The sequence below is a fragment of the Penicillium canariense genome (assembly GCF_028826845.1).
Source record: "Penicillium canariense strain IBT 26290 chromosome Unknown utg000003l_segment0_segment0, whole genome shotgun sequence".
NCBI lineage: Eukaryota > Fungi > Ascomycota > Eurotiomycetes > Eurotiales > Aspergillaceae > Penicillium > Penicillium canariense.
This window is the reverse complement of record NW_026622730.1, coordinates 2,610,762-2,628,688: the sequence shown is the minus strand read 5'-3', so window position 1 is coordinate 2,628,688 and position 17,927 is coordinate 2,610,762. Positions and strand designations below refer to the sequence as shown.

Below are 17,927 nucleotides of genomic sequence, written 5' to 3'. Positions count from 1 at the left end.
CATCCACCTGTGTTCCGGATCTACGCCGACCAAGAAAATGGGCAAACGGAATAAGGGCAGCAAGAGGAATCTGCGCCCCTCCATTCACGCGCCGCAGCACCTTGGAGATGACGGATCTGAGTTGTCCGCTTCCGCGCTTCTCCAGTCGATTCGACAGGCCCGGGAGAAGTCCAGCAATGGTCAGTCTCAGGAGAAGCATGATCAGCCTACACCGTCGGGTCAACGCCAGAATCAGGGCCGCACCAAGCCCTACATTCCAGAATTCGATCCAACCCTTCCGCCGGCGGCCTTTCCAACCCTCACGTGCCTTGGCCAGCCTGTGCCCCAAGGCACCAGGGAAGGGCACTTGCGTCGTATCAAAGAAGACCGGGAGAGACGGCTACAAGGGCTGGAGCCTTTTCCACGTGAACCCTACCGTGCGGAACTGGTGGTGAGTACTACTGTCGAGAGTGGACCGTTAAGCATCAGCGAACTTTCAAATCAGAAGCCCGCTGTCACAAAGGCACCTAGTGACGTGGAGTATGAGTCTCCTGAAGGAATCAGTTCGAGCTGGAAAGCCAGCAATACTGTGCACAACCCTATCTATGCGAGAAACCTGGCAATCATGGCCGGCGAGGACCAGCGGGACCGAGACGATGCCCATAATCCGGACGGTGCAATGAGATCGGACATGGACTTGTCGGACAGCGAACCTGAAGATTCCAATGCGCCAAAGGCTGCTGTTCCCGAGTGGGGAGAACTTAGGCCGTCGCTTCGAGCAGAAATTATGGACAATCTCCTGGACCAAGGCACGTGGGATGAGGCCGTGGAGATGCTCGGGATTACTTTTAAGCAACAGAACAAAGTAAAAGAGCATCTGAAGCGATTCCATAAGGTTATCAAGCGAGAAGGGAAACAACTGGAGAAGATGAGAAACAAGCAACTGCGTCACCTGCTGAACATCGACAGCAGCCAGAAACGGAGTGTGCCAGACCAGCTAATCCTTCGCCGATTGGCTCACAAGAGTCGTCAACCCATTATTGACGGTCCGGACCGCCATTTACTGCTGTGCAAGAGTGGCGAGCTGCGCGCAGCTTGGCGGTTCCTCAAGGAGCATGGGCTACCTCTGGAGTTGGCCGGAGTCTGGAGCAACGGATTGGAAGACATGCGGCGTGATGAAGGTGAGCCCGCAACTAAGCATGTCAAATGGAGACTCGCTCCCATTGCTACCTTGGACCGCCCGATCATGGCAACGAATGCCGGCCTTGAGACACAACTGCCTATGAGCCGTAAGGTTCAGGCCATAAACAGTGTCGGCCGGGGAGGCTTCCACGCCCCGCCTGCTCAGCAGCAGCACCCAATGAAGGATATGAAAAAGTACTGGGATGACTGGGAGGAGCTTTTCACGGAGCCTGATGAGACTTTTGCTCGTCTTGCCCACGAAAGAAGACTGCAGTTGGCTTTCGACGCGGATGGTGCTGCACAGATCATGGCCAACCCAGCAGAGCCTGCCCTGCCCAACCCTGCCGTTGCTCAAGTTCGATACAATCAGCGGATCCAGCGAGCCAAGCGCGAGGCTGAAGCTGAGAGGCGTGCTCGGGCTCGAGACCCTCTGCCATTTTCAGCCCGCGATATCACCGAGGGGACCTGGAAGCAGAAATTGAAACGTCGGTATGACAAGCTTGCCAATGATTGTATGAAGCTCGGCCTGAGTGTGGATTCCCGTTCCGATGTCGAGTATGATGAAAACTCGGAGCTTGATGAGGACGCTCTTGACGCTTTGCTGGCGGAAGCCAGCCAGTTCAACGAGGTTTACCGATGCCTCCTGCCGGACTCCCGGACTAAGAGCCCCTTAAGTGACTCCCAGGGTGATGAAGGAGAAGACGAGATAGTTCTGGTTCCGACCGCCGACCCTGATGTACGGATGAGATGAGCTTTCGCTCGCCACAACGATGAACGATGAACGATGAACATTCCTGAACGACGATGAGCCCACAAGTGCGGATCCAAAAGCAATGTTTCATAGGAGGAATTGGGATATGGAGGCAGCATGATGAAAGCTTGTCTGGCGATTACGGAGGGGGGTTCATGGGGGATTTCTTTCCGATCTACTGTTCTATGGCCAGCGCATCAACGCACTTTGGTTCGAATAGAGTGAATAGATGACTTTCCTTAAAGACCGGGTCCGTGCGCCCGACGCGAAAATCCGCGTCGGACGCGTAGGTCCTGTCCCTTCATTCGATCAGTTTGTCAAGGATACGGTTGGCCCCAATTGAATCGATTGTGTTGCAAGAAATCGTGACATAGTGACTGTTCGAGACTGGTCGTCCTGTGTTCTTCCCCGGGAATTCTTGTTTGGTTTGCAATTCTCATCCCTGGGAATGACGTCCGTCCTCTCCTGGATCGAGATCTAGCCCACCAACTCTCAGTTACCGCCTCTCTTTCTCGACCTTCTTCTGTCCAGACCACTCGCTTGCTTTCATTTCATCAAAACGTTCTCTCCCGCCGCGATGTCAGCTGCTGACTCGCCCATCACGCCTACCGATTCCCGGGGTGGGACGATCCAACCCGAATCGACCGTTCCCTCTTCTCCGATGACCGAACCTGCCAACCAGGACCCGAAAGGACCCTCGGCGAAGGAAACAGGTGTGGAAGATCATGCAGCCAGGAAGGATAATACAAACGCCCCAAATGGCGAGTCGGCGGGTGCAGGAGAAGAGGTAGACGACACGGAGGGCATGGATACCAAAGCCAAGGCCCTGATGCATCTTCTAAAAACCAGTTCGGTATGCTGCAGCGGCTTTCTGACCATTCATTAGGGCTGGCGGCTAACTCTCCCGGTGCCCACAGGTCTTTGTAGCCATTATGTCGGATAAGATGAAGAAACAACAGGAGGAGGCTCGACAACGGGCGGCGAAGCAGAAACAGGAGATAGCCGAGCAAAAGACGAAACCGGATACGGCCGCTGGCGCTCGACGTGAGACTCGAAATCGAAACAAGGAGACAACTGCAGCTGAAGATACTTCTACCGGGAATGAATCAGCTGTGGGGAGGACAAGAGGGCGTTCGCGCAAGAGCGGGGCAAATGGGAGCACCATCTCCAGCTACTTCAAGAAAGCCGATGTCAAAGTCACCGAGGACAACCCCACAGTGCAGGAGGCGCTCGAACAGGCTGCAGAGGATTATGAGGCCAACCCGACTGCGCTTGGTGGGCAGGAGCTCGTCGCCACTCAGCAGCCCGCTCTAGTGACCGGCGGCAAGATGCGCACCTACCAACTTGAGGGGCTCGAATGGATGAAGACTCTCTGGATGAATGGGCTTTGTGGAATTCTCGCGGACGAGATGGGACTGGGAAAGACCGTCCAGGCAATTTCAATGATTGCTTTTTTAAAAGAGAACAATGTTTCGGGCCCTTACCTCATTGCAGCACCACTTAGTACCTTGAGCAACTGGATCGACGAGTTCAAGAGATGGACTCCCGACATCGAGACTGTTCTCTATCACGGTACCAAAGAGGAGCGTGCCACCCTTCGGAGTAAGTACATGAAACAGCGTGATCAGGGAAAAATGGACTTCCCTATCGTATGTACGTCGTACGATATCTGCATCAACGATTCGAAATTCCTTGGACAATACCAATGGCGGTACATCGTTGTGGTATGTCTTAGACCACTACTGTCGTCACAGGAAATTGCTAATCGACTCTTCAGGATGAGGGCCATCGCCTCAAGAACATGAATTGCAAGCTCATCAAAGAATTAATGACCTACAACTCTGCAAATCGATTGCTCATCACCGGAACACCCTTGCAGAACAATATCTCCGAGTTATGGTCCCTGCTGCATTTCCTCCTTCCGGAGGTGTTCAATGATCTAAGAAGTTTTGAAAGCTGGTTCGATTTCTCGTCCGTCTTAGATGACTCTGGCAAAGCAGAGGTCATCGAGCGGCGGAAGCGCAATCTGGTCACCACTATGCATTCCATTTTGAAGCCTTTCCTTCTGCGGCGCGTTAAGACCGACGTCGAGCATTCTCTTCCCAAGAAGCGCGAGTACATCTTGTATGCACCGCTTACTCCAGAACAGAAAGAGCTCTATCGGGAGATTCTGAATGGCACCGGGCGGCAGTATCTTGAAGGAAAGGCTTTGGAGCGCCTGACGGCCAAAAGCTCCAGCTCCAGCTCCACCCCCTCTCGTTCTCGGAGCTTGAAGCGTCAGCGTGACAATGATGAATCAGAGACGCCAACGCCAAACAAAAGCCAACGTACAAGCCGAGATGGCACGCCGGCCAATGGCACAACTTCTGCTCGACGACGCCGAGCTCCGCAGAGCTACAAAGATATCAGTGATAGAGAGTTCAATACCAAGCTACGCATGCTTGAACAAGGACTTGAGGACGAAGAAGAGTCTGCTGAGCCTAGTGACGCTGAGCTCGAGGAGATTGAGCGGGCAAACAATCTCAAGCTTGCAAGTACGTTCGAGACAGGCCCTTCGCTTTCATCTTTTGCCATCTAACAAATTTCCACAGAGAAAGAGATAAGCCAGAAGAAAATGATGAACCCCGTCATGCAAGCCCGCTTGGCCTGCAACTCGCCCCACAATTTCTACTGGCCTTGGGTGGATGAGTCCTCCACAGTGGATGAGACCCTGGTGTCTGCTTCTGGGAAGATGCTTCTCCTCGATCGCTTGATTCCTTATCTCTTCAAGAAAGGTCACAAAGTTCTTATATTCTCCCAGTTCAAGACACAGCTCGATATTCTCCAGGACTGGGCTACCCAGTTGCGGAACTGGCCTTGCTGCCGAATCGATGGCGCAATTGCTCAGCCCGAGCGACAGGCGCAGATCAAAGCATTCAATACCGACAAAAGTCACAAAATCTTCCTGCTTAGCACTCGTGCTGGTGGACAAGGCATCAATCTTGTTGCGGCCGATACTGTTATTATATTTGACTCTGATTGGAATCCACAGCAGGATCTCCAGGCTCAGGACCGAGCACACCGGATTGGTCAAACCAAACCAGTGATTGTGTACAGACTGGCAACCAAAGGCACTGTCGAGCAGACCCTTCTTGAAAAAGCAGATTCCAAGCGCCGTCTTGAGCGCCTGGTCATCCAGAAGGGCAAGTTCCGTTCTCTTCTAGAGACAAGCAATGCCCAGGACATCGAGGAACTTCGGAAGGCCCTCGGTGAGGATGAATTTGAGCGCTTTGAGACTGGCGCCGATCCTGCTTCCATCCTTTCAGACCATGACCTTCGGATCCTGACGGATCGTAGCGAGGAGGCCTATGCTCGTGCTGAGAAGGGTCTTGAACAAAGTGGGCCTGCCTTTGTTGCGGTCGAAACTCAGCGTGATGCGGGTGAGACTCTCATGGCTTGAAAGCTGCGCAGTTCCTGCGCAGTTATTATTATTATTTTTCTACCCCTTGCTGTTCTTTATTATTAGCCATTGTTCCAAAATGGTGTCCAGCGTGTGTTGGGGCGTTTTGCTACTTGTTTGTGGTCCTATGACGGGCTTGATTTGTTTTCCAACGACATGGGGTGGCTTTTACTGTAGTGAGCTTTTTGCCGGTGTTTCCTGCCTTGCTGGGGTATGGGGCAGGTGAAGAGCTGTATTATTGTACAATACGGGATGTTCGATTTCTCTAGAGATGCAGAGCAGCTAATGCTGTGTTCAGTATCAAGAATCAAGAATCAATTAAGCGCCTGGAGCTCCTCGCCAGGAAGATGAAGATGGCTGTCCATGAAGATCAAAAATACTGAAGGTGTATAGAACGAGGCAGGAGACTCGAGACCCAAGAAGGTTCCAACGCTCAGCGTCGAGCCCTCTCTTCCTCAATTTCGTGGCGCAAGTCTGCCAGAATCCCCTGCCGCTGAGCCAGATGGCTCTTCAAGCCATCAACCTGGTCGCCGACGGTCTTCACATCCTCCCTTGCCCGTTCCAAGTCCTGACCATCCTTAGATCGGCCCACACCTTCCCGGAGCTCCCGAAGCTCTCGCTCCTTGTACTCCAACAGCTGGAGCGCCTCTTTTTTGGCCAAGACCCAGTTCGGCCGGCCATCGTGGCGCGGCCGATCGCGCCGGGTCTCGGACGCCTGGCTCGCAGATTGCAACTTGGCCTCCATCTCGGCAAGCTCCCGGCGCAGACGGACCTTCTCCCACTCCTCATCTTGGATTGTATCGCTGAAGTCCGTGCCTTTAGGCTGGTACGATCCCTTGCCACCCACACCCAGTCGGCTCAGATAGGTATCGCCGAACTTGGCCTTGCGGCCGGTTCTTGTCTCCTGGTTGCCGTCCGCGCCCCAGCGCTGTGCAGGGCGAGCGTGGTTATCAATCTGGTAGTCGATCTGGTTGCTTTCGAAGGAGGATCGCAGCGAAGCGGGAATGGTTCGTGGGATGCGGAAGCCCTCGTGCCGGTAGTTGAGCATGTGGAGGAATGCGAGGGTGGCGTCTTTATTGATGGCTTGAGATGCGGAGGGGTTGACTAGGTTCCACGCCGAGCGAATATCGGTATCGGGCACATCGAGCGACTCGCAGAGTGGTTGTAGCGATTCAACTGTGAAGTCCGTTAGCGCTTTCCTCCGGGCGCGCGCGGTGTAATCAAGAATCAGGCAAACTGACAGGTAATGTCGCCCCGATGGGTCCGGCTGGAGTTGTAGATCTCTTCGTACTTCGACCTGTCGGCGGGCTTCATGTACCAGTCGAACCCATCCTTCAAACCCAGGGAGTCGTCCTCGTCCTCTATCCGTTCAAATTGTTCCGGTTGACTTAATGCCCGTGTGGCCTGGACAAGGTGCAGTTTGGATTCCGGGACTAGCCAGTCTGGCAGAACGGGCGGGACTTCTTGGAGCTCCTATGGTCTCCGGGCAGGACCCGTTAGCTTCGGTTCTCCGTCAGATTAGAAAAAAACGAAAAAGGAGGAGCATACGCCATTGACGAGGTCGAACACTAGGCGCATTGCGACGCAGAATTCCTCGAAGTCCAGCTCGCCATCCCCGTCGACATCCGCAATGTCCCAGACCTTCTCTAGCTGATCATCGCGCAGGTGACTGTTGCGCAGCACCGAGGCAGCCTGCGAACTGTTCAGTCGTGTCTGGCCATTTGAGAGCGAGGAGAAGATCTCCCAGTACCGCTCAATCTCCCATTGCTCAATCTTCTTGTTGGACATGGTGTGGTTGTGATTGAGATGGAAGTGGCTGATCGTGCGGGAGTTTGGGGGGGGGGAAGTCGGCTTGGCCCGCTGTCCGCCTTTCAGGGGATCTGAGGTCATCGTTTACCGCGACTGTCATACTAAGGATTTTATTATAGTCGGTCAAAACACCCCCTAGAATCTAGTATTAGAATCCACTGGTTGCTCCGAAGTAGACTATATCTCTCCAGTCATCGTGTGGGAAGCATGTGGGTCAAATCACCAGGGCCAGGCTACTATGTTTTGAGGCTCATGGCTATGTGGACAGTAGATATACAAGATCATCTCGATTGGAGTGTTATATAGAGAGATTTTTGCAGCTACCCTGATGGCCGGTAACTGGTCGGCTCATTATTGAGCTCCAATGGAATAGTAGTACCATAGCCATGGTGAGAATACAATGGAGAATGACCATAGTAGTATAACGCGAACCCTTGGTGGCATAACGCCCCAAAAGTCGATGCCCTGTCTCACTGTGAACTAGGAGGCCTTCGACTGGCGACTCGAGGTTAGAGCGTCACGAATCAGCTCCTGAAGCCAGGAGGGAAAGCCTCGAATTCCAGTAATCAAGGAGAATCGAGCGGGTAGAATGAGCTGTCCGCCTTGTCCTGAATACAGCTGCTCAACAATGGCGTCCGCAACGGTTTCTGGTTCCAAACAAAAGCTCCTTGACTGGCTATCTCGGGTTACATGCTCGACGAGAGGAGTGCGGGTCAGTGTAGGATGAACAATCCTAAGCCAAGAGTGAACAGGCGATGGGGAGTGAGCATATGGAGAGTAGTCTGAAACTGTGTGATATGTACGTACGTTGTGCGGACCTTCGGGGCATGATAACGGTGTTTGATCTCCTGCCCGAGCCCTTCGTGGAAGGCCAAAGCGGCCGCCTTCGTACATGCGTAGCTCACATTCTTACCTTGGGTCACAAAGGACGCCATGCTCGCGACAGTCACAACATGGCCGTGATTCTGCTTAACCATTGCGGGTAAGAATTGTCGCACCAGATGGAAGTGGGCGAGAATGTTGATATTGAAGATCCTTTCCGTCTCTGCTGCTGATTGGTCCATAATCAGCTTGCTGTTTCCAGTGCCCGCGTTATTGATGAGCACGGAGGGATCGCCATGTTGTCGGCGGATATCTTCTGCCACCTGCTCAATCGCAGTCGAAGAAGAAATATCGGTTGCGTAGAAAAACACATTCGCCACTTCCAAAAATGAGCGTCTTCACCTATGCGTCATTCAGCGGGTGTTTACCTGTTTCATCCAAGGGAGGCTGGATATCAAGGATAATGACCTTGGTGCCATTCTTTGCCAAGCGCGATGCCACCGCAGCTCCAATTCCGCTGGATCCCCCGGTAAGGATCACAATTTCCTTTTTCCAATCCCATGCGGAATTTCCCGTCAGTGCGTTGAGATAGCATCTCGAAAGCCATTTGTTGGTCTGGTACAGAATCCCCACCCCCCAAAGAAACGGTACACCATTTCTTAGCATCGTGATTGCTGGCAAGGCTGACTGCCCCTGGCCACCATTGCAATTGTTCAGGATACCAGGTGAGAATGAAGAGTAATCCGCCGGTAAAAAGTGGCTGGAGGAGAATATTAAGGGGCGAAAATAGAGCCTCCAAGGTAAGCCCCTCTCGTGGTGGTCTCAGTAGCATGACGACCAGCTTGGTTCGGGATATCGGTATATTGAGTAGTTGGTCAAGATGTGAGAGAGCTCTCAGAGAGAAAAGTGGCTGGGAGCCTGACAGAGAAACGCAATTTTGAGTGGAGCAACCGGGCTAGACAGCGCATTCCAACGAGGTTAGGCGTCCAAGCGATGGGGCCAGGCTGCCGATGTAAGACGCCGATGATCTGTTTTTGTAGGAGGCTGTGAGCAGACCTACAAACTCATTTGATCTCCAATATACTTTATACTTTGACCGTGCTTGGATTCTTTGCCCTCGGCCGGGTGAAAGGAAAGAAAGGTAAATTGCAACGATCGAATTACACATCTATGGTGTAGGAGAGACACGCAGAGCACAGGCAATGGTGATGCTCAGTCTCGCTTCTTGCTCGTCTCTCTTGTCTGATACAGGGCCACGAACGCGGTGCACGCATGCTCGGACTTTATCCTTGCCGAAAAGGCGCTGTAATCGGGTACCTGCTAGTACAACAACTTCATCGGGATGTGCAGGAATCCGTAGGAAGGACGCTTCCTGTCCTATACCGTTGCTGTCAAGTTTGTCTGTGGATTGAAGGTCGGCAAACTCCAAGCCATCATGGGCATCACTACCTCGGATCAGTAGAGTCAATGTACCGCCATCCATATGCGCAGGGTTAGAATAGACTCTCTCGTTTCCGAGCGTATGTGGGTCATAGTAGTGGATTCCCAGAGATTCGTAGTCTAGAGAGGATGTTCCCGTCAAAGGCACGCTAGGATCAAGAACATCATTGGATATCATGGAGAACAGGTCATCTTTCAACGGTTTCCATTTCTATTGCAATTATGTCAGTCGTGCCATACCTGTAATTCCAGGATTTCAGAGAGGGCGTACATCATGCAAGGCCATGACGGAATCGTGAAGGCCTGAGGGAGGACTATTGTCCTGCGGATCACTCTTTCGCAAGAAATAGATGGACTCTTTTGGTATAGGAGTGTCTCCACGAATAAGCTCACTGTCCAGAGGGGAGTATCCTCGTGTTTCGCCTTTGACATAAAGTGGGAGTTGAAAAAATGCACGGGCCTGCTTGATTTCAGTTAAATCCAAAGTTCGAATAAATAAAGAAGCTAGTGCACGCGACAGTTCACATTTTGCAGCAGATCGGGGGAGTAGGCTCTCTTGAGCTCGGGGGCCCAGAGACGAAAGGCACCGTAGCGGAGAAGCGCTTTTTGAAGAGTAGAAATCGTAGACGGGTCTTGATTTCCAGTCAGGTCCAGAAGAGGGAGACCGTCTGTAGTGGACATGTTGGTGATAGACATGAATCTAACGCTTAGTATTTGCTCAAGGGAAATACCCCCGCCGACTTTTGTTGGCCTCGAAATCTGCGGACTGATTGCATAATCCCAGCTTTGTTTGGGCGGGATGTGAGGGGCTGCCTGTCTATGACGGCCGCGGGCAGCCCCATGAAAGCGATACGATATAGCCAGTCCTTCCCGAATTTCTCTGCACGGACAACATATCAATTCATGTTGATACTCTATTGATCAGTCCTGCGTATGCGGGCTATGGTACATCAAAGGTTGAAACAGGGATACGGAATGGTGTTTTCTCGATCTAGGCCCGTTCTCCAAACAAGAAAATACAAGCAGAACGCTGCCGGGCAAAAACGCAAACTCATGAGTTCTTTTTATCGTTGGACTCGGCCGAGTTAGCTTTCTTTTTCTGAGCTTCAAGCTGCTCGCTGACTTGGACGATGGCCCGTTCGGCCTCCAGCGACAGCTCGGGAGCATCCAATATCGAGGCCAATTTTTTCGCGTCGGACATCTTCAGCAACACACGGTCGTCACTCTGTTCAATGTCCTCTGCTCTGTCAAATGGTGGTGTGTTGATCAGTGTATTGTCCACGACATGCGATGCACGCTTGGCGTATAACTGCTCCAGCTGGGGCAGCGAAATCGGATTAAGGAGGCTCTTCTCGACAAGGAATTCCAGATGTCGCGAGCCGTTCAGCGCTGACAAGCAAAGCCAATGGTTAGCTTTGGAACAGAAAGACGGGAAAAGTATGGGCTCAACTAACCGCGCCAATGGGACCAGCCTCGGTATACCAGGTAGAAGAAAGGAATATTCGGGACCCTGCATACAAAGAGTTCTCAGAAAGACCATTCGTCAGGAGAAAGACGGTCGAACAACATACACTGGAATCAGAGCCAGAGGTGCTGTAAAAGGTGCAATTCCCAAGCTCCACCACATTTTCTTCCTATGAAACTCCTGCCGTTCTGTCGCGATCTTTCGCAGAATGATCGGGATCTTCTCTAACCGCACGGAGTTACCGGGATAGAGTACATCGATCCGCTTGCTGGTATGATTCTCATCTATGCGCCGTTGCGCATTGATCGACGGAATGCTCTTGAGCCCCCATTCTTCAAAAGGAATACGCTGTTGAACGCGATTGCCCCAGGTGACGAGGTGCTTCTTCCAGCCCGACTCGGCTTCCTCCCATTGCGCCCATGTCGTAGCTGCCTTGCTTGTGGCCCGGTCGAGCAGCGATAGCTCCTTCGCACTGTCGCGTCGCAGTGGTCGGGCATAGATCAACGCTCGTCGCGTCGATATGGGGATCAGGAATAGGCGCATGGCAGCGGGGGTGGAGGGTGTTCGAGGTTGGCTAATGAGATGATCGAAGACGCGATGGGGCAAGCAAAGAAGACGCAGTTTAAAGCATGCCCTTCTTCTGTTCGCCCAGAGGAAAGGGTTGCGGGGAGGTGTTTTCTGCCTTTTTTTCCAAGCTTCAAACGAGGGGAGCGAAAGTGGATAGTGGATGCATCACGGGGAGAAAGTAAGCAGGGGAGGACGTCATTCCGCGGCCGGCAACCCCGTTTGGTCCTCGGAGATAAACTTGGACCTGCTGGACCCAGTCTCCATCCTGGAGCTTGCACCGTGACCCAGTTTGCCCGCTGCCACTGGGCATTGGACTTTGCCAATTCTCGGATCTCCATCTGTGATTACCTGGAACGGGGCTGCGGAGCTTTAATTGACGTCTCCCGCCAGCTCCGATCCTTTCCTCACCGACGGTGCACGCAGGCTGCCATGGAGTCCATCCACACCTCCAGTTCCGACCACGCTGCAGGGCGTGTTTTCCACGAGAAATTGCCCGAGGATCCTGCGCGCATTTCTTCGCCGGCAACGCATACAAGCCATTTGAACATCGACACGCAGTCCCGCGCCATCCGCAATGGTTCTGACTCCCCAGCCACGCCAGCGCGAACCCCGGATGGCCAGACAACAGGCGAGACCACCCGATCTCCTCATGTTACGCTGCGCACCCTGCCCGGTACATTACGATTTCAGTTCTCAAATACTCGACCAAGACCCAATTGCTGACAATGCCTTCTCCTTAGCTTGGATCCGATCGGTCGAACAAGTCGAGAACGATGGAGAAGATGCCTCAGCAACGGATCGGTTGCTGCCCTCCCAGCCCAATGACGCGCAGGTTGCCCAGCATAACCACACTCCTTACGCTACATCCAGCCACGATTTTGCCCAAACTCACGATAGGGGACTCTTTGAAGAGGCGGCGCAGAATCGGGAATCACGGTGGGTAACGTTCTCACGTACGATTCAGTACCCACGCGAATTTGGTGGTGAATCCAAGGAAGTCACGCCAGAGTGGATGAATGAAACCCATGGGAACTACTCGGAGCCATGGCGAGGCAAGCTCCTGGACGAGGACAGCCCAGAGCACCCGCTGCACATCAATACGCGTAGGCGAGAAATTTGGATCAAGCGATTTAAAACCTCTCTGTTGAGAAGTCCAATCGTGCCGCTGATCCTGCGATTGACGGTCTGGTGCTTCTCGCTTGCTGCGTTAGCTCTGGGCGGATCTATTCAACACTTGTCAGAGAAGGGCCACACAAATCAGGGCCCATCAGCATTAATGGCAATCATTGTCGACGCCGTAGCACTGGTCTACCTAGTATACATCACTTTCGATGAATACACATCAAAGCCCCTGGGTTTACGCTCGCCTTCGGCCAAAGCCCGCCTCATCCTCCTCGATCTATTCTTTATCGTCTTCGATTCTGCAAACTTGAGTTTGGCATTTAACTCCCTGTCGGATGTGACAGGCTCCTGCACAGAAGCAGAGGTCAACCAGGAAATGGACCCTCGGATTGACCCTATCTGCGTGCGGCAGAAAGCTCTTGCATCCGTTTTGCTGGTAGCCCTGCTTGCTTGGCTCTTGACGTTCTGCCTCAGTGTTCTCAGGTAATCCCGCGCCCGCATTGCCCAGTGCCATACGAAATAGACTGACTTGGTTATAGGCTCGTTGAAAGGGTGAAACACTGAGGTTAATCCCCACCCGGGGTATGGATATTGGAGCCATACCTGCTTGAACAAGAATTGCAATTGGATTATAAAGATTAATCTATACATGCAGGACAGGGCCATCATCCCCGTACAATGGGTCGTGACGGAACCAGGGCAGATTCCGGATCTCATTGACTTTCTCTTCCTCACCCGCCTCGCCATAGCACATGTCCCATTGTTTCCCACGGGGATACGACCCAACCATCTTGAATGTCTCGTCGCCTTGATCCTCCAACAGGCGATGTCCGACTCCCGCAGGGATGATGATCAAATCACCGCGCTGCACCGTCGGTTCGAATCGCTGAGGGTTTTCTTCCCCTCCAAAGCAGAGTCGCGCCCTTCCAGCAACGACGCCGAGGGCCTCGTGCGTGGTGGAATGGAAGTGCGTCGTGCTGTACATGGTATATACCCACTGAGGCACCACTTCGCCTATCGCTTCGAGGCGGCGCTCAAGTTCGACGGGGGTGGCGTCAAAGGCGCCATGGTATATCATGAGCGGTTTTGATTGGAAGGAGGTGTTGGGGATGCCGCGCCATGCAGGGATCTGGCGACAGGTCACTTTGATATCTGATGGTGGGCGGAAAGCCATGGTAGGATCCGAACTATACGGACTTCAGGTTCGGGGCACTCGTCCTTTAAGTAGCCGCCGATGAAGGATCGGGCCTTAATTGTGGCAATGACGTCATTTGCACACTTTGACGCTTTTGTTTCATGCCAGTGAATGAAATGTGAATCGTCGGAAGAATCAATAGCTCAACAGCCCAACTGCTCGGCTGCAATGGCTTTTATTCTGCGGGAGCCATCTGGGTGGAGCAGTCGTCTACGCTTTTTTTCGCATCAATGAGTCAATAAGAGGCCGGAGTAATTGGGGGTGTCGCTGGTCTGTCGCAGTACACGATGGGGGCGGGCTCCTTCGGCGGCACTTTTTTTGACTGGAGACTTTTTAGGACGTTGTATATAGCTCGAAGAAAGGCACTACTATTATTGATAGCCAAAAGAAATATAACGAATACCGAACCCAGAAAATTCCTTCGAAGAATATAGTAGTTGACTAACAACCAAGCTTCATCCGCGCCCGAGGCCCTCACCGCCTGCTACAAAAAGAGCCCGTTCCCCACGCTTCTCGCCCTGCTCTCAGCCTCATCCACCTCTGCCGCCACACCTTCTGCCTGATCTCCTCCATCTCCTCTCACTCTCGCTTTCGCTCTCCCCGGTGGCATCTTTCCTTGCTTTCTGTTCTTCTGTCGCTGCTTCAACGGGTCGGGAACCCTCTCTACAAGCACCTACCCGCCATCTGGTACCGCGAGCATCTGACGGCGTGACTCGTGGCGCTACACCAATCTCCGGTCTTGGAGAGTGTCGGTAGCGTATGGTCCCACACCACAGCAGTCCAGCAAGACTTGCAGACACGTTGCCTTTTAAGGTGATAACTAACCGACGATGTCTGCGCGCTAGATTTAAAGACATTCTCTTTCCTTGCCCGGTTCCACCCGCCCCTTGACGCCATGCCGCCCGCCATGCCGCAAACCCCTCACAAGGATGACCTCGAAGAAACGTGAGTTGGAGGTCGCTCTGGATGGCTCGTTGAAGTCGGTTTGCTTTGACAGACGGCTGACTGACTGTGGTGCAGGTGGTCGTTTCTGGAGGCGGGGATCAACAGTGTGATGCTGAAGCTGGAGGAGGGTGTTGATATGAAAACTGTATGTGTCTTCTGTTTGCCCAGAGTACAACTCTGTCTATCTTGCTGGACTAACATCGGGGCTTCCTCTATTAGTACATGGCTCTTTATACGTATGTTCCCCCTTTGTTGGCTGCTCGCTGCTCATTTGCTCACAAATCGACCACAGGGCTGTGCACAACTTTTGCACTTCTCAAAAAGCTGTTGCCAGCAACCAAGGCTTACAAGCCCACCGGGGAGGTTCGTGTGTCGTTGGTCCGCCATTTCAACTCCAATATGGCACTTAATCCCCCAATCTGATAAAGCTAACGTCGAGTCGTTCTCACAGCACACCTTTTGGGCGAGGAACTCTATAAGCTGCTCGGGGAGTATCTTTCCCGCCATCTGAGTGTAGTTTTCAAGGAGTCTCAAGGCCACGCCGAAGAAGCCCTCCTGGGCTTTTACATCCGCGAATGGACCCGCTTCACGACCGCCGCCAAATACGTTAACCACCTGTTCAGCTATCTCAATCGTCACTGGGTCAAGCGTGAGATTGATGAGGGCAAGAAGAACGTTTACGACGTGTACACTCTGCATCTGGTCAAATGGAAGGATGACTTTTTTGAGAAGGTTCATGGGAAGGTGATGGACGCAGTTCTGAACTTGATTGAGAAGCAGCGGAACGGAGAAACCATTGAGCAGTCGCAGATTAAGAGCATCGTCGACTCGTTCGTGTCATTGGGTCTGGACGAAAACGACAGTAAGAAGTCCACGCTGGAGGTCTACCGACAATACTTCCAGCGACCTTTCATCGATGCTACCAGGACATACTATGAGAATGAATCACGCCAGTTCGTCGCAGAAAACAGTGTCGTGGAATACATGAAGAAGGCAGAGGCTCGGCTGGATGAGGAGAAAGCCCGGGTCGGCCTGTATCTCCACCCAGATGTCGCCAAGAGCCTTACAGAGACATGTCTGGATGTTTTGGTTACAGCCCACTCTACCTTGCTTCGCGATGAGTTCCAGATCCTGCTAGACAACGAGCGCCAGGAAGATTTGGCTCGGATGTACCGACTGCTTTCGCGCATCAAGGAGGGCCTGGATCCCCTGCGCACTACCTTTGAAAACCACGTGAGACGTGCTGGTTTGGCTGCAGTGGAGAAGGTGGCTTCAGAGGGCGACCATTTCGAACCCAAGTTGTATGTGGATGCCCTTCTTCAGGTTCACACCCGGTACCAGAACTTGGTCGATGACGCTTTCAACGGCGAGTCCGAGTTCGTGCGTTCTCTTGACAATGCCTGCCGTGAATTTGTCAACCGCAACCGCATTTGCAAGGCCACTACGACCAAATCTCCCGAACTGTTGGCACGGTATACCGACTCACTGCTCAAGAAGGGCTCCAAGGCCGCCGAGGAGTCCGAGCTCGAGGAGATGCTGGTCCAGATCATGACTGTCTTCAAGTACATCGAGGATAAGGACGTCTTCCAAAAGTTCTACTCCAAGATGTTGGCCAAGCGTCTGGTGCACGTTAGCTCCGTGTCCGATGATGCGGAGACCAGCATGATCAGCAAGCTCAAGGAAGCTTGTGGTTTCGAATATACCAACAAGTTGCAGCGCATGTTTCAGGATATCCAAATTTCCAAGGATCTCAATGCCAGCTACAAGGATTATCAAGACAAGGTCCTTGACGACGATGACCGCAAACGCATGGTTGATGCCCACTTCCAGATTCTGGGTACTGGATTTTGGCCTCTCAACCCCCCCACATCTGACTTCGCCGCCCCGGTGGAAATCAACAAGACTGCCGAACGCTTCCAGAAATTTTACTTTGACAAGCATAACGGGCGCAAACTGACATGGCTGTGGCAGCTGTGCAAGGGCGAAGTCAAGGCTAACTACATCAAAAACACCAAGGTTCCCTATACCTTCCAGGTGTCTACCTACCAGATGGGCATCCTGCTGCTGTTCAACGAGACTGACACCTTGTCCTACTCTGACATCCAAAAAGCCACCACTCTGGTCCCGGAAATCCTTGACCCTAACCTCAGCATTCTTCTGAAAGCCAAGGTGCTTCTTGCCAGCCCTGAAGGCGCCAAACCCGAGCCTTCCACCACCTTTTCTCTGAACTATAACTTCAAAAACAAGAAGATCAAGGTCAATCTCAACATCCAGATCAAGTCGGAGCAGAAGGTAGAATCAGATGATACACACAAAACTATAGAGGAGGATCGGAAGCTGCTGCTCCAGGTATATTACAGCCGCCCCTTCGCCCTAACTATGATGTGCTCCATACTCACTCTCGCTTAGTCCGCCATCGTTCGCATCATGAAATCTCGCAAGAAGATGAAGCATGTGCAGCTCGTGAATGAAGTCATCCAGCAGGTCAAGTCGCGTTTCCCACCCAAGGTCCCAGATATCAAGAAGAACATCGAGGCCCTGATGGAGAAGGACTACATCGAGCGACTTGACGGGGACGAGATTTCTTACATTGCTTAATTCCCTTTTGCACTCTCCTATCCCAAGCTTTTACCTACATCCTCTCAGTCCCACTCCCCTACTCATCGCATCTACACCATCCCCTTTTACTCCATTGAATCGCTTTTTTTTTCTCGTCGGCCGCTTTGTCTACATCCAACTTAGGCTCTTTCTCCCTCGCTCACATGGCAGCGATGAGTGAGAATCAAGACCGAATTGGACTGGTAAAAGTAGCATTGGCTTGGTTGGGATGGCAGGGAGCTACGGAGCAAGAACACTTCATTGTCTGTTTATTTTATGGTCCATCTTTCATCATAGCGTTGAGACGACAGATCAATGATAACCCGAATTTTCATTCACCTTGGGCTATTTGCATTGGGCATTTCTTCCTGGTCCTATCTGGTTACTCTTATTACAAGTAGAGAGGGGAGCGCTTGCTACGTGTGCTGTATCTCTGGATTAAAATGAACTCCAGAGTTCTGCAGAGCCCTATAGAAACATGTAATGCGATTTATTATGTGATCTATTTCCGTGTCCTCAATAACTACATGCACATTGATTCAGGGTCATCCGAGATTCTCATACATGAATCGGACACAGCTGTTAGGTGGGACTGTTGCAGTTGTCCGGGGTA

General features: G+C 52.4%; 9 protein-coding genes across 9 annotated transcripts; 4 read left to right on the top strand and 5 right to left on the bottom strand.

Annotated features, from left to right (window-relative positions):
- Positions 1-37: 37 nt before the first annotated feature.
- Positions 38-1,912, top strand: N7482_005793 (uncharacterized protein; the record flags this gene model as incomplete). Its single annotated transcript, XM_056687918.1, has 1 exon — positions 38-1,912. The coding sequence occupies one exon, from the start codon at positions 38-40 to the stop codon at positions 1,910-1,912; it is 1,875 nt and encodes a 624-aa protein (XP_056543473.1).
- A 577-nt stretch (positions 1,913-2,489) lies between these two features.
- On the top strand, positions 2,490-5,351 carry N7482_005792 (putative SNF2 family helicase/ATPase PasG; the record flags this gene model as incomplete). The annotated part of the gene is made up of 4 exons (XM_056687917.1): positions 2,490-2,765; positions 2,830-3,636; positions 3,690-4,446; positions 4,504-5,351. The coding sequence occupies 4 exons, from the start codon at positions 2,490-2,492 to the stop codon at positions 5,349-5,351; spliced, it is 2,688 nt and encodes an 895-aa protein (XP_056543472.1).
- Positions 5,352-5,784: 433 nt separating this feature from the next.
- Positions 5,785-7,139, bottom strand: end3 (cytoskeletal adaptor protein SagA; the record flags this gene model as incomplete). The annotated part of the gene is made up of 3 exons (XM_056687916.1): positions 5,785-6,527; positions 6,593-6,824; positions 6,900-7,139. 3 exons carry the CDS (start codon positions 7,137-7,139, stop codon positions 5,785-5,787), a joined length of 1,215 nt encoding a protein of 404 aa, XP_056543471.1.
- A 501-nt stretch (positions 7,140-7,640) lies between these two features.
- On the bottom strand, positions 7,641-8,648 carry N7482_005790 (uncharacterized protein; the record flags this gene model as incomplete). Its single annotated transcript, XM_056687915.1, has 3 exons — positions 7,641-7,893; positions 7,968-8,361; positions 8,411-8,648. The coding sequence occupies 3 exons, from the start codon at positions 8,646-8,648 to the stop codon at positions 7,641-7,643; spliced, it is 885 nt and encodes a 294-aa protein (XP_056543470.1).
- Positions 8,649-9,150: 502 nt separating this feature from the next.
- Positions 9,151-10,103, bottom strand: N7482_005789 (uncharacterized protein; the record flags this gene model as incomplete). Its single annotated transcript, XM_056687914.1, has 3 exons — positions 9,151-9,633; positions 9,694-9,882; positions 9,948-10,103. The coding sequence occupies 3 exons, from the start codon at positions 10,101-10,103 to the stop codon at positions 9,151-9,153; spliced, it is 828 nt and encodes a 275-aa protein (XP_056543469.1).
- Positions 10,104-10,473: 370 nt separating this feature from the next.
- On the bottom strand, positions 10,474-11,430 carry N7482_005788 (mitochondrial K+-H+ exchange-related family protein; the record flags this gene model as incomplete). The annotated part of the gene is made up of 3 exons (XM_056687913.1): positions 10,474-10,811; positions 10,877-10,932; positions 10,994-11,430. 3 exons carry the CDS (start codon positions 11,428-11,430, stop codon positions 10,474-10,476), a joined length of 831 nt encoding a protein of 276 aa, XP_056543468.1.
- A 453-nt stretch (positions 11,431-11,883) lies between these two features.
- N7482_005787 (phospholipase D regulator) lies at positions 11,884-13,063 on the top strand (the record flags this gene model as incomplete). Its single annotated transcript, XM_056687912.1, has 2 exons — positions 11,884-12,127; positions 12,195-13,063. 2 exons carry the CDS (start codon positions 11,884-11,886, stop codon positions 13,061-13,063), a joined length of 1,113 nt encoding a protein of 370 aa, XP_056543467.1.
- A 156-nt stretch (positions 13,064-13,219) lies between these two features.
- Positions 13,220-13,750, bottom strand: N7482_005786 (cupin domain-containing protein; the record flags this gene model as incomplete). The annotated part of the gene is made up of 1 exon (XM_056687911.1): positions 13,220-13,750. The coding sequence occupies one exon, from the start codon at positions 13,748-13,750 to the stop codon at positions 13,220-13,222; it is 531 nt and encodes a 176-aa protein (XP_056543466.1).
- Positions 13,751-14,666: 916 nt separating this feature from the next.
- On the top strand, positions 14,667-17,314 carry culA (cullin culA; the record flags this gene model as incomplete). Its single annotated transcript, XM_056687910.1, has 6 exons — positions 14,667-14,716; positions 14,792-14,861; positions 14,936-14,952; positions 15,009-15,079; positions 15,168-17,065; positions 17,126-17,314. 6 exons carry the CDS (start codon positions 14,667-14,669, stop codon positions 17,312-17,314), a joined length of 2,295 nt encoding a protein of 764 aa, XP_056543465.1.
- Positions 17,315-17,927: the final 613 nt, after the last annotated feature.